The sequence below is a fragment of the Micropterus dolomieu genome, linkage group LG19, assembly GCF_021292245.1.
Source record: "Micropterus dolomieu isolate WLL.071019.BEF.003 ecotype Adirondacks linkage group LG19, ASM2129224v1, whole genome shotgun sequence".
NCBI lineage: Eukaryota > Metazoa > Chordata > Actinopteri > Centrarchiformes > Centrarchidae > Micropterus > Micropterus dolomieu.
In genome coordinates, this window is record NC_060168.1 from 20,258,507 (window position 1) to 20,271,416 (window position 12,910).

Below are 12,910 nucleotides of genomic sequence, written 5' to 3' on the forward strand. Positions count from 1 at the left end.
ATCATCTGTATCATCTTTTTCTGTCATGCAAATAAATGATTCAGATTTTCAGAAGGAGGATGTGGGGGTGGGTGCGTTTTGTGGAAACATCCACTGACAACCACATGAAGTTTACGAGTTAGAATTAGACAGTTATTTAACTTTGTGTTCAATTTAATGCATGTAATACAAGATTTAGACATTCACATGTGTGTGTGCATGCCCTGTATAATAGATGTCTCTTTCCATCTACTGTTTCCAGGTCATGTGCACAGCAATGGCAGACTCTCTCGCACTCATATGTGTTCATGCGATTTATATGTCTCTCACAGACAACACAGGGGGTGCAGGTAAACTGTTTCCGGACACTGGAGGACCTGGTGTTGGGGTACCAGCATCCCCACAAGGGCCTGGTCACTCCTCTACTCTACGCTGTTCCTCGTGATACAGACACTGGGGATGAAAGCTCAGGTGGGCCCTCTAGCTGTCATCAAAACAAATCACCCAACAGTTACACTTTACAATGCATTCTTGCATACGTAATAAAAAATAATACCTGTCTACAAAAATAAGAAGGGCTCCAAGGTCCTCCTTTCTGGGCTGTGATATGCACTGGTAATTATGAATGTTTGATTTAATGTTTCATGTATGCACAGATGATGAGAAGCCACCTCCAGTTTCAGCGTCGGTCTGCACAGTGCCTCTCACGGGGCCACCAGCAAAACCAGCCCCTAATACCATATTCCTGGATAAGTTGCAGGAGCTGAACATATCCAGGTATGATTATCTGGCTTAAATGCAAAACAGTTACCAAAACTCCTTGCATCTGGCCTATCTCTGCTGCATGTATAGCTTTTCTTAACATACCTGTGTTCTATTTGAGATCTGCTTATTCTGTGACAGTATCAGATTTGTGGTGTAACTACAATGTAAGCCATCTGTCATGTTCACTTACAATCAACATTTTCTTATTTAAATATGCACCTGTCAAGCATAGAGAAAGCAACATCTGAAACACTGTTCGCTCTTCTTTTTTTTGCACCTATAAATAGTATCGATTTAGCATTTACTATGTGCGGAATTATTACTATTCGTCTACTTTATATCTGTAATGTTTCAAGGAGTGTTTTTGCTAGCAGATAAATACAGAGATAACAGCTGAAATGGCTTGCACAGATAATAAAATACTACAATCTGAATTCTGTCTGTTTTGTTCTGTTTACAGTCCTGCAGGTGAGGTGATTGGTCTACTCAATGACTACCTCTTCAGTGAGCTGCCTCTTGATATTGAGAATATGCATAAAGGTGCAACAACTCTATGCCACCTCAAGCGTACTCTGGGTACTGCCTGCCAAGGCCTAAACAGGTTAGCATGTTTTTGATTTTATTGTTAATGATGAATTGAAAGTGAAAATTAGGAGCAATTTGCAATGTATGGACTGTTATGGTGCAGCATATTTTTATTCATTACGAAATATATGCATTAGATGTTCTGCACTAAAATGTATGTAAACAGATGTGTGGTCATTGCGAATTGATCTGATCTGCAGTGAGATTGACCTGACTCTCTCAAGTCTGGAAACCCTGGCCAAGGTCTTTGACCATCCTAGCTGCTCTTTAACACATAACAAGGCACAGGTACAATACAAACCCTGCAGTATACTTTCTGAAGAACAGTAACTAACTGTAATTTTTAAAATGGCAACCCAGTGATGCAGGAGATAAAGGTGCATTCTTTTGTCTTTTTGGATCAAGGACCCAGTGATGGAGATAGACAGCCTGTTGTTTAAAATTTCAGCTTTGGTCAGCCTCCTTTCTTCACTGGAGAAAAAGGTATGTTGAGTTAAAACGGCTGCTAAAGAGTTGAGAAACTGTGGAGAAACATTGGAAAAGAATTACACATTTGTAGCAATACTATTGCTTCTAGGTCATATGGTCAGTACATGGACAACAAATAAACTAAAATGAGGAGCGACAGTGGCTCAGGAGGTAGAACGGGTGGATCCCCTCCTCCTTCTGTCCACATGTTTAGGATCGTTGAGCAAGACACTGAACCCCAAATTGCTCCTAATGGCTGGGCCAGCACCCTGTGTGATTCATTCAGATTCTTGTAACTTGTATTGGCAATGGTCAGTCATTGAGTGATTATGAGGTTTTCTCATTGACAGATGAAAAACAAACCAAGCTTGTTTGTGAAGGACAACATTAGTTAAATTGTAACACTGCAAACTCTCTGCCTATAAAGGTATTAAAAGCATTACAAGATGCAGTGACCAATCACAATCTGGCAGTGCAGCCTAACCCACCTCCTCCTGAATCGACACCCACCAATGTAACACCTGTCAAGAACCATGCCAGACAGCTGCCAGTCCACTCCTTTCAGGTAAATCAGGCTGAAAAAGACGCTTCATCTTACAACCAGTAATATTCTGTAAATGGCCTGTTATTCAGTCACGTTTTATCATCTTTATTTTATCTTGAAATATGACATGAAATAAGACAAATCACACACCTGAACTGTGACTACATAAATGTATTTACAGTTGTGCTTTGTGTTGTTCAGGTGAAGATGGTGAAGTATGGCAGACAGACTGCTTCTGTGGATGTGGACACCGGAGTGCTGCTCTTTGACAGGAAGGCTGGTTCATTTGGTATAGAGAGGGTCTCACATGACAGAAGTAAGTACTATATTTGCTTTTCAGTGTCTGTAACATTTCTCTTGCTTGCAAATATGTTGTATAATTGTCTGCTTGCATGTTTGTTGCGCATCAGTTCTTCAGATTGTCAAGTTTCAGAGCAGTCCGGCCAAGGTCCGTATGGTGGTCGACAGCCATCACAACACACCCCGGGAGATGATGTTTGAGAGTGCACGGGTAAGGCAAGATCATAGCTTTATTTATTTACTGAAATCCAGTGTCCTTGCCTATAATTCACTGAGTGAATCTTGTCTCGTTCAGAAATGTGATGCCTTCTGCCAACTCCTCCAGCTGATGAAAACCAGGCACTCTCACCTGAGTGAACCTGACATGGTCTCTGTCTTTGTTGGCACCTGGAATATGGGTAAGCATAAATGTGATGTCAGTCTCTTTCACTGTCAGCAAACAAAGGACTCGTTAATGTGGTGAATTAGAGGGAGATGTTTTTTTATTTTATTATTAATTGTGTTTTGTGTGCACAGGTGGTTCCCCTCCTCCTCGCAGCCTGCAGTCGTGGGTGACCTGCTGCGGTTTGGGACACACCCCTGACGAGTCCACCGCCTTGCTCCCTCATGATATCTATGCCTTGGGGACTCAGGAAAACCCTCAGGGGGAGAGAGAATGGACTGAACATATCAAAGCAACCCTACGCACCTACACTCACATTGACTTCAAACAAGTAATTCTCCCCCTTTCCAACTTTTTTCAACTTCAGTAGTTGATTCTTATGTCTAAATGGAGTGCATTATCCATAAATTATCTATTTCACAGACGAAATACTCACAAATGTACATGCCCAGAATAGTGGGGTTCACTACCGATTTTACCACATCAAAGTCTGTTTGGGGAGTACCATAGCATATGTGAAAAGGTTGTGTATTTGATGTCACAATCTGGTTTTGATTCTCAAGTGACGTCTATTGTTTTTTCTATCATTAGTCCTACAGTGTTATAGAAGTGCAATGTTAAATCATTGGTGCTCTCTTTTAATTGAGCAAGTATGGTAAAGGTTTACTGATAGGATATGTTGTAAAGTTAAACCACTTATTCCCTAATACACCAAACAACTGGTTTTTACACAATGATGGCTAATTAACAATTTTGCTAGCATTTTTAAAAATTATTCTTTCTTATTTATTCTTTTTTCCCCAGTTTATGTTTAATGAATATATGAACTAAAAACTGCACAAAATGTTTACATAACATCTCAGGGTGAAGCTATACCCAGTATCTAATATCTAATCTAATATTACTGTTCTTCATTTCTACACACACACACACACACACACACACACACACACACACACACACACACACACACACACACACACACACACACACACAAGAAACTACAGATACTATCATACTTCTGATCTGACAGAAATAAAAAAGGTTGTTGAGTAGTAGAGTCACAGGTTACTTCTTTGTGGTTTCACTTAAAAAACAAACTGTAAACCAGCTTACATTTTAGAACAATATACAAGATTATTTGTGTAATTTGTTGGACATATTATGTCAGTGATTTTGTTTTTACAAAGATGTAATCTAAAATCAAAGCCGTAGAACAAGAGCATCTGTTTCAGTATTCAAATGAATTGGAGACTGACTTTAAAGAAACAGATCAAATCATTCGAGAAATGTGTCTCTGACTTATGGGAAACTGTTCTTGTCATCTATTGTAATGTGACACAATCGTCCTGTAGGTGGCAGTACAGTCCCTCTGGAATATAAGACTGGCTGTGTTTGTGAAGCCGGAGCATGAGAGTCGCATCAGCCATGTGAACACAGCCAGTGTGAGGACTGGCCTGGGGAACACATTGGGTAAACTGCCCTGCATGATCTCACCATCACAAAATACATACAAAGCAAATATAGAAAATATACGGGCTAACAGACAGAAATATGTACTGTATATCTGTTGTTTCAGGAAACAAGGGGGCTGTTGGTGTCTCCCTCCTGTTCAACGGAACATCTTTTGGGTTTGTTAACTGCCACCTGACCTCTGGCAGTGAGAAAGTCCTGAGGTACATTGTGTGTATATGTGTATACATATGTGTAAGACCAAGTGAGTGTGTGTGCTCCTGTTTCTTTTCTCATAGTATTAAAGTATAGTAATCGTATTTATTGTCTCTTGTAATGTACATCACATTCAGGAGGAACCAGAACTTTGTAGACATCCTCAGACTGCTCTCTCTGGGTGAGAAACAGCTCGGTGCCTTTGACATCAGCCTGCGCTTCACCCATCTCTTCTGGTGTGGGGATCTCAACTACAGACTCGACTTGGATGTACAGGTCGGACTTACAGACATAATTAATTTTTTTTGTTAACATTGTGTTCTGATTTAGCACCCCTGGAAGACTGGCTTGATAGTACATGTGGTATTATAGCCAACTGAGAATTCCCAAACATTGATGTTACGGCTTCTATGTGGTCCTCACTGACTCCAGGACATCCTGAAACATGTATCTAAGAGAGAGTTTGAGGAGCTCATGTGTGCAGACCAGCTGACCCAGGAGAGACACAAGAGAAAGGCCTTCCTCAATTTCAGTGAGTTTCAGTTTGCTATTGGCCTTTGTTCTATATTGGAAGCTGTGTATATCATTTGTAAAAGCACTTTACTCATATTATGCAATTACAAAATAAATTATAAATAAATAAATACAATTAATTATGATTTGGCTCTACCGTTTCTTACCTCACTCTGTACTCCCTCTCTGTTTATCACGGTTAAGAGGAAGAGAAGATTACATTTCCACCCACCTACCGGTATGAACGGGGCTCTCGAGACTGCTACCTTTGGCAAAAGTACAAGACTTCAGGAGTGAGTCATTTCTTGTGACACAAAAACACCTCAGAAAAACCAGGATGATTTGTACATAAAAAAAATCTTTCAGGCACAGGACAGAGGAAGCATGCCCACAATTAAAGCAATATCTGCACCTCTGAGTAGCTGCCAAAAAATGTTTGGCCCTGTACAAGCAATACTTTGATAACTTACTAAATCAAGGCTTTTGGTCAAGCTAGCGGCATGGCTCTGGGGATGTCGGTCTGTTGGTCGGTCCACCACTTTGACCCAGACTGAAATTTTTAACAACTATAGTTTTGGATTGCTGTGAAATTTTGTACAGACCTTCATGGTTCCCAGACAATATATCCTGAAGAATCTGGAGATCAAAGTACAGCCTCACAGGGCTAATATGGCTATAGACTCTAATAGTGTCCTGTGATTAAATTTTCTGGCCTGCCGTTGTCATACTTTCAGCCTGTAGGTTTATTGTATTGTAGACTCTGATGCTAAATATATAATACATACTGCACAAGCAAAGAACAACAACAAAGAAAAAATACCGTAGTAGCATTCTAAGTATACAGGCTCACTTCTTATGATATTTTTATGTGCAACTTAATCCTATTTAAGGTGTCTGTAGGGATAGTTGACAACAGCTGCCATAGCCACTAAAAATAGGAGGTTAAGAATTAACCCACAGTCTAAAAAAAGGAACATCTGAAATAACAGGAATGAAGGCACCCTTTACTACATACAGTACAGTCTGTGAATTCAATTTGTAGGCAGACAAATATACAAGACATTGCTGATTTATACCTAAATCTCTTTCTGTAGGTGCGAATCAATGTTCCATCGTGGTGTGATAGGATTCTGTGGAAGTCCTACCCAGAGACACACATCATCTGCACTGCATATGGTAAGATCTGGAGATTATAAACAAAAATATCATAAAAAGCTTTAAGTAAATGGTGAAGTAAGGCATAAACAACACATATTTAGAGCAGCAAAGAAAGGGCAGGGCTTAGGGCTTGACACAGCAAAGTGTTTTGATGCAGAATTCTCAAATTAGATATCTGTGGTAATTCTTTTCTTTTGTACGATTGTAAAATGAGAACAACCCACAACACGCTAACGGCCAACCCCTACATCCTGGTCTGTGGTCCACAAAGAAACTGAAAACTCATTTCCTCTCTTTCAGCCTGAGCTTCTGTTTCAGACTAACCTCAGCAAACTATCAACACAAAACAAACACTGGGTACAAGCAAAAGTACTCTTGGTCTCCCTAAATCACTCTTTAGTCATATCTTATGAAATATCGCTGACAGCTCATCTGCCTTACAGCTTAGTACAATGTTTTTAGCTACAGTACAAGATATTTAGTTTTGTAAGTACAATTACAATCATAAAGTCATATGATGGATTTGTCTCTTACCAGGTTGCACAGATGACATCTTCACAAGTGATCACTCACCTGTTTTTGCCACGTTCCAAGTGGGAGTTACATCACAGTTCGGCTCCAAAACAGGTGCTGTCATTGTTGTGGCCCTTGGACACAAACAGGTGGAATGTGACTGAATCCATTCATTAGGTGAACAGTATTGTTATGCATTTGTCTTGCACAGATCTTCATTCAAGCATGGAGAGGGCCTGGATAGAGCTTGAAGGCATTGAAACCATTGTGAAGACAGCAAGCAAGGCAAAGTTCTTCATTGAATTTCATGCGTCTTGCCTTGAAGGTATGGTGTCACTTTAAAAGGGCATTTTATAAAAAGCATTATGCAGCACAGTTGCAAAAATTAAAAGTCTTTCTTTGCAGAGACAAGACGCTCAAGTGAGAATGACTCACAGAGCTGTGATGTTCCTGGGTTTCTCAAACTGGGCTGGTCCTTCAAACAACTGCCGAAGGTTAGAGGCTCAGTCCATTTGGAAATGGATGAAAATGTATTTTGCTTTTGAAGTGAAATTTTTAACTTGTGATTTGTTTGTTTCTGTCATAGCTTCTTCCCATAATGTCCGACATGGAGTATCTTCAGGATCAGCACCTGCTGTTGTCTATCAAGTCATGTGATGGGTTTGAGTCATATGGTTGGTGACAGGGCAGATTAAATTTTTCTAATTAATTTGTCTTATCTCTATTCATAACCATCCTCTAGCTTGTTTCCATTTCTAATTGATAGTGTCTTTAGAGTGACAGTTTATCTACAAACATGAAATGATTTATTTTCCTTTTTTAAGTCTTACTACATGTTATCTGCTAACCCAGATAGTTTCATTGTTTTTATACAGTTTGCAGTTTTGACCATGAGCTTAATATCCAAAAGTGTGTATTAAAAAGCTAAGCAACATATCTTTGAAAATAACACTATTTGTGAACAGTAATGGGAGTAACGCATTACAAAAGTAATGCAACTACAGTAATGTATTGCTTTTTGCTGTAACACAGTAATATAACACATTACTAAAAAAAAAAAATCGGTATTATTATACCCGTTACAATCTTGGTAATGCACGTTACAACGCATTTTAACCCGAACTTAAGTGGTGTTTCACCAACGCCAAGAAATATTTCAGTACCAGAAAAACAAATCCATGAGTAAAATTTTATTTCCTGCAGGAATCCTATGGTCGATATTGTGGGCAGGATGTGAACTATGGGGGAGCTCGGCTCCTCTTAGGCGGTAGCCCCCCCCCCAGAAGGATAATTTTTATGACACAGATCCACGAGATCAGCGGATATAACTCTTCACATCACTAGAACCTATGCAGGCGCATTTTACTATCTGAATGATGCACCCATTAAATAGCTGTGAAAGTAACGCAAAAGTTGTGTAAAGCATTATAATTCAGAGACAGTAATATTGTAATATAACTAATTACTCTCAAATGACAGTAACTAGTAATCTATAATGTATTACATTTTGGAAGTAACTTGCCCAACACTGTTTGTGAACCAGTTTATTGACAACTATTTTCTACTGAGATATGCTTGCAGTTTCTTCATCTCTATGCAATTGGGGGGGAAAATCACTGTAAAATGTCATGATTACTCTATTTTGAAGCACTGAATTGAGTGTTTTAAATATACATTTAATATACATTAATCATGCGTAAACTATATCTGGATGGACAGGTTGTTGCAGGACAAAATGTTTCATTGATCTAAGGAATAATCTTAATCTTTTCTATAGGTGAATGCTGTGTGGCTCTGCGCTCACTGACCGGTGCATCAGAGCAGTTTGAGACATTTTTGAGTCACAGAGGAGAAGAGATGGGTTCCATTAGAGGACGTGTCAGGATCCATGTGCCCAAGGACAGACGAGCAACAAGGGAGAAGATCTACGGTAGGTCAGCCAGAACTGGTCCTTTCCTTTCCTCTGCCTTGCATGCACTATCACTTCCTACTAAACTTTCATCTTCACTTTCACTACGGTTTTTTCACTCTCCTTTGAGTCTCATTGCTTCCTCTATTTGGTTCCTCAATGATCCCTGCCTTTGCTTTACACTTGCTGGTATCTATCGACTGCTTCCTCTTTCGGCTCCTGAATGAGTGGCCCTTACCAGATGCATCCTGAGAAATGGAAAAAGGACAGATGAGTATTATGCCACCAGGTCAGGCACTACTACGACACACACCAATACCCTGTGCGATTGCAAACTGACATAGCTTTTGGCCTGCACACAACACAAAGACAACATATGTTGTTCATTTTCTGTGATTTGACTTTTTCAGAGTGGTTCTATTTTGAGAAAGATTATAAAGGTCCTGGAATGGGACTCATGTCTCCTGCATCTACACGGGTCCCAATAAACAGGTAAGGCCCTCTTCATGTTTCTGTGCATCAGTGTTATAAACCCTAACCCATGCCTTCAGCTCTCAAGGAATGGTTCTCTGAAGCTAAATGTTTTCAAAATCACAGCAAAAATAACTGACGTCACACACCCTATTTTCCAGGAGCAATATTTTATTTTATAAGTTTTATAATCTTTTTAATGCCAAGAACACATCTCTGATAACATTAGTTTACAATTCCTGTTGAGCACATTTTACCTGCTATGTTTTTCGACATAACCAAACTCAAAGTTAGATTCACTTTACACTGTGTACTTTTATTTTGAACACAATTAGAAATTTGTTCCCAAATCCTGTTAGCTATGAGCAGGTGAATTAGGAGGCAGTAGATATTATCTAAATTATACTGAAAATCTATGAATAAGTTTTTTTCAGTGCAAAGGTTAAACAATAAGTGTATAAAGCAGCAATTTCATGTTTCACAGTCATTGGCAATTTTGTCAGTAGTCAATAAACATGGCTCAGATGACTTGAAAGCAGCTAAAATTTGACATACGGCAATGCAACATCATGAGGTTGGTCAATCAAATACAAAATGAGGCATGAAAGGTGTGTTTCTGCGGTTTCTCTTGTGATTGTTGAAATGAGAGCTTTAAAATCCGGTTTCTTAAAATCCTGTCTCATTGTATTATACAGTGCTTTGTAGTGTATTTATGTCTGATAAGTCTTCAAACTCATGGGTGTCATATTCAAACTGGTTTATGTGGATTGTATTTCACTTCTCACCGGTACCTGTAGCCACATGCCCACAGCAATACAGTCCCTATGTGTTTTGTACACAGGGCATTTTTTGTTTAGCACAGTGCCAGTTTTGGTCTGAACATCTGCAATGTTTACAGTGAATGCTAGAGGACACATTTAAAACTCTTGTGAAGTCAGTGAGTGAGAATTAAGGACACACTTAGACTTGTATGTTCATTGCAGGTCCTCGGCAGCTCCTCCCAAACTCACTCCGAGCAGCTACACCAATCCTGCCTACTTCATCCTTGAAGGTACGTCAGTGGTGCGCAGGGTGGAAGAGGCTCTCCCGCTGCGAAGGGATCCTCAGGTGATCTGGTCTGGAAATGAGGCCTTACAGCTCCCAAAACTGTCAGGACGTCAGGGCTTTGACAGAAGACCCTGTCGCAGATCAGACTTTACAGAGATTGAAATCCCAGCCGTCCGGTCCCAGTACTCTCCAACCAATGACCTTCACACAACCCAAACCAACTCTTCCTATCAGCTTTTCCCAGCCAAAAATCCATCTCCCATACCTCCGCCCTCAAGTAATGCCATGTCACAGTACCAGGAACAGGCATCACAACCCAGAGACAAATACCAAGGTAAGAATATTGTTCAAGACTCCGTGCTGCCCGAGAAGAACCTGAGGAACTTGTATATGAACCACTCGGCAATCATCAGGGAAAAAGCCAGAAGGGATCAACATCAGCTTCTCCCAGAAAGGACCAATCCTATCCGGGCAGCCAAGGTGCCATCAGCCTTCCCCTACGTCCCCACTCATTTAGCACACTGTCAGGCCTCTGTTCCATGGACGGTGGATCAGCAGGCCCCTGGACCTACAGGAGACAACTCCTTGACTGCTTTGCAAATTGCCAAGTCTCTCAGCGAAGTTGACTTCTTCCCCACAGAGCAGGGAGGCCCGTCCATCTCCAACCAGAGGCCATGTAATAGAAATGGCCCTTCCATGCATGGACATAGAGTCTACAGCTGGGAGAAAGAGGTAGGACACTGCTCTCAAAGACAGTTTTTAAAAGGCATGACTCCTGGTTCTTTGTAAAAAGTTCCGTCTGGTTTATCTCAATGCAGGTGTCCGTCCTCCAAGGTGCACCTGAGACCGTGCAGGAGCTTCTCAGTACTCTGGGCCTTCAGAAATACACCCTGGGACTCAGTCTCAATGGCTGGGATGATCTGGATTACTTCAGGTAAAGTATTGATTTAGGATAACATATTCCACAAGCTGTACTTAGGTAGTCTGAATACTGAAGTTCATAGACAGACACAAATAATGTGTCCCTGTGCCACACACTTAACTCCTAGTTGCTCCAGAGGCATGCAACCTCTGACATATATAGCAATTGTAAGTTGCTTTGGATAAAAGCGTCAGCTAAATGAATAAATGTGAATGTACTGTTACTAAACTGACAGGAGGTGTTTTTTGCAGTTACTAGAGCCAGAAAGTGTAAATTTGGACAAAGGTGAGGGAGCCAGGAGGAACAGGGTTTGGACATGCAAGGAGCAACCACCACACCACAGGGTGTGACAGGCTGAGATACTAATATCAACAGCAATCTAGCAAATTTCCCCAAACACACCTCTCTTTTAGTATCTAAATAAAACCTAAGGCACAGAGTGCGCAGTGTTTGTTGTAACATGAAAGCTGTCAACACCAAAACCCAGTGTTAATTTTTTCACCACAGACCTGCTTAACTTTGTGGTGCCTTTGCAAAATGAACACGAGAACACACAAACCAGAATAAAAAATATAGCACAAGTGGTATGAGTAACTAGAAACACATTGTGTGAGTCATGTTTGATTCCATTCTTTATGTGGGCAAGATATGGTTGTTTGTAGAGGTAACCTTCATGTGCACAAGAAAGTTTCAATAATCAGTTGTATACTTGATAAATGACTAGCGTGTCACCCTCACCTTCTGAATGATTGTCAGGTTAGCAGTTAGACCCTAAAAAGTGCTAAACATAAATCCAGTCATGGTGTGTTGATGTAAAGATGTTGGCACCATGTGTACTTACAAAGATTTGCGAGACTGTGAAGTTGTAAACTTTACAAAGTTTGATTCAGTGTCATTTTGTCCTCTCCACAGTAGTATCACTGAAGAGGATCTTCGCGCTGCCGGAGTAATGAACCCTTCACACCGACGCAGGATCCTCGAGAACCTGCCCAGGAACTGGAACTGACATACAGAGATGAAAAACATTGATGGTACAAAACCATGTTGTCTGCTCAGTTAGAACTGGAAGACTTGTTAGAACCGAGATATGAAAGGAAGGCCGACTGATCGGATCTCAGTCACATCAGCTGGACTTTACCACAGCCCTGCCATCTTTTCATTTACTCGATCAGTACTGTAACAATAGTTTGTCTGTGTCAACACAGCAAAGGGAACACAACGCAGAAAGAACTCGTTGCACAGTCTGCTTTATTCACCCATCCATCTCGGTGGATAATGAAAGAGGTGGTTGATATGAATGGAAAACCTTGATGTGTATCTCCGGTTACACGTGACACCTATACAAATATTGATTATGGTATCAAGGTCTCATTGATTTTGTTTTAAATTAATTTTAAATGACTATAAAAAGACAGTCCTTCAATTTCCAGTGTTCACTCAAGGCTAGTGTTTATCATTCGCCTTCATCCCTTCTACTGTCTGCTTTCCATTACTCTGCTATTATTGAGCCTGGATCTGAGCTTGTAAAAGCCCTCTATTAAACCTATGGAGCGTAAAATCCATAGCTGTACATATCTACTGGAACACTGTCTGTAAAGTTGGTATAGAAGGAGCTGTCATATCTCATTTTGTTTTCTGTCTCATACTGTTATCATGTCACTTAATCAGTACCTCTGTCTACTGTGC

General features: G+C 40.4%; 1 protein-coding gene across 4 annotated transcripts in view; it reads left to right on the plus strand.

Moving 5' to 3' along the window:
- inppl1b (inositol polyphosphate phosphatase-like 1b) overlaps positions 1 to 12,798 on the plus strand; it is a 30,010-nt gene extending 17,212 nt beyond the window's left edge. For all 4 annotated transcript variants that reach the window (XM_046031639.1, XM_046031640.1, XM_046031637.1 and 1 more), the window contains exons 5-29: positions 312 to 450; positions 636 to 756; positions 1,205 to 1,345; positions 1,530 to 1,617; positions 1,735 to 1,812; positions 2,225 to 2,362; positions 2,543 to 2,657; positions 2,752 to 2,852; positions 2,937 to 3,039; positions 3,158 to 3,354; positions 4,379 to 4,496; positions 4,603 to 4,699; positions 4,829 to 4,967; positions 5,124 to 5,223; positions 5,409 to 5,497; positions 6,299 to 6,380; positions 6,900 to 6,989; positions 7,087 to 7,200; positions 7,281 to 7,369; positions 7,462 to 7,549; positions 8,653 to 8,805; positions 9,195 to 9,276; positions 10,239 to 11,034; positions 11,121 to 11,236; positions 12,137 to 12,798. In XM_046031639.1, the coding sequence (XP_045887595.1) occupies positions 312 to 450; positions 636 to 756; positions 1,205 to 1,345; positions 1,530 to 1,617; positions 1,735 to 1,812; positions 2,225 to 2,362; positions 2,543 to 2,657; positions 2,752 to 2,852; positions 2,937 to 3,039; positions 3,158 to 3,354; positions 4,379 to 4,496; positions 4,603 to 4,699; positions 4,829 to 4,967; positions 5,124 to 5,223; positions 5,409 to 5,497; positions 6,299 to 6,380; positions 6,900 to 6,989; positions 7,087 to 7,200; positions 7,281 to 7,369; positions 7,462 to 7,549; positions 8,653 to 8,805; positions 9,195 to 9,276; positions 10,239 to 11,034; positions 11,121 to 11,236; positions 12,137 to 12,230 (3,468 nt within the window). In that variant the 3' untranslated portion in view covers positions 12,231 to 12,798. The remainder of the gene's footprint in view (positions 1 to 311; positions 451 to 635; positions 757 to 1,204; positions 1,346 to 1,529; positions 1,618 to 1,734; positions 1,813 to 2,224; positions 2,363 to 2,542; positions 2,658 to 2,751; positions 2,853 to 2,936; positions 3,040 to 3,157; positions 3,355 to 4,378; positions 4,497 to 4,602; positions 4,700 to 4,828; positions 4,968 to 5,123; positions 5,224 to 5,408; positions 5,498 to 6,298; positions 6,381 to 6,899; positions 6,990 to 7,086; positions 7,201 to 7,280; positions 7,370 to 7,461; positions 7,550 to 8,652; positions 8,806 to 9,194; positions 9,277 to 10,238; positions 11,035 to 11,120; positions 11,237 to 12,136) is intronic.
- The last annotated feature ends 112 nt before the right edge of the window (positions 12,799 to 12,910 follow it).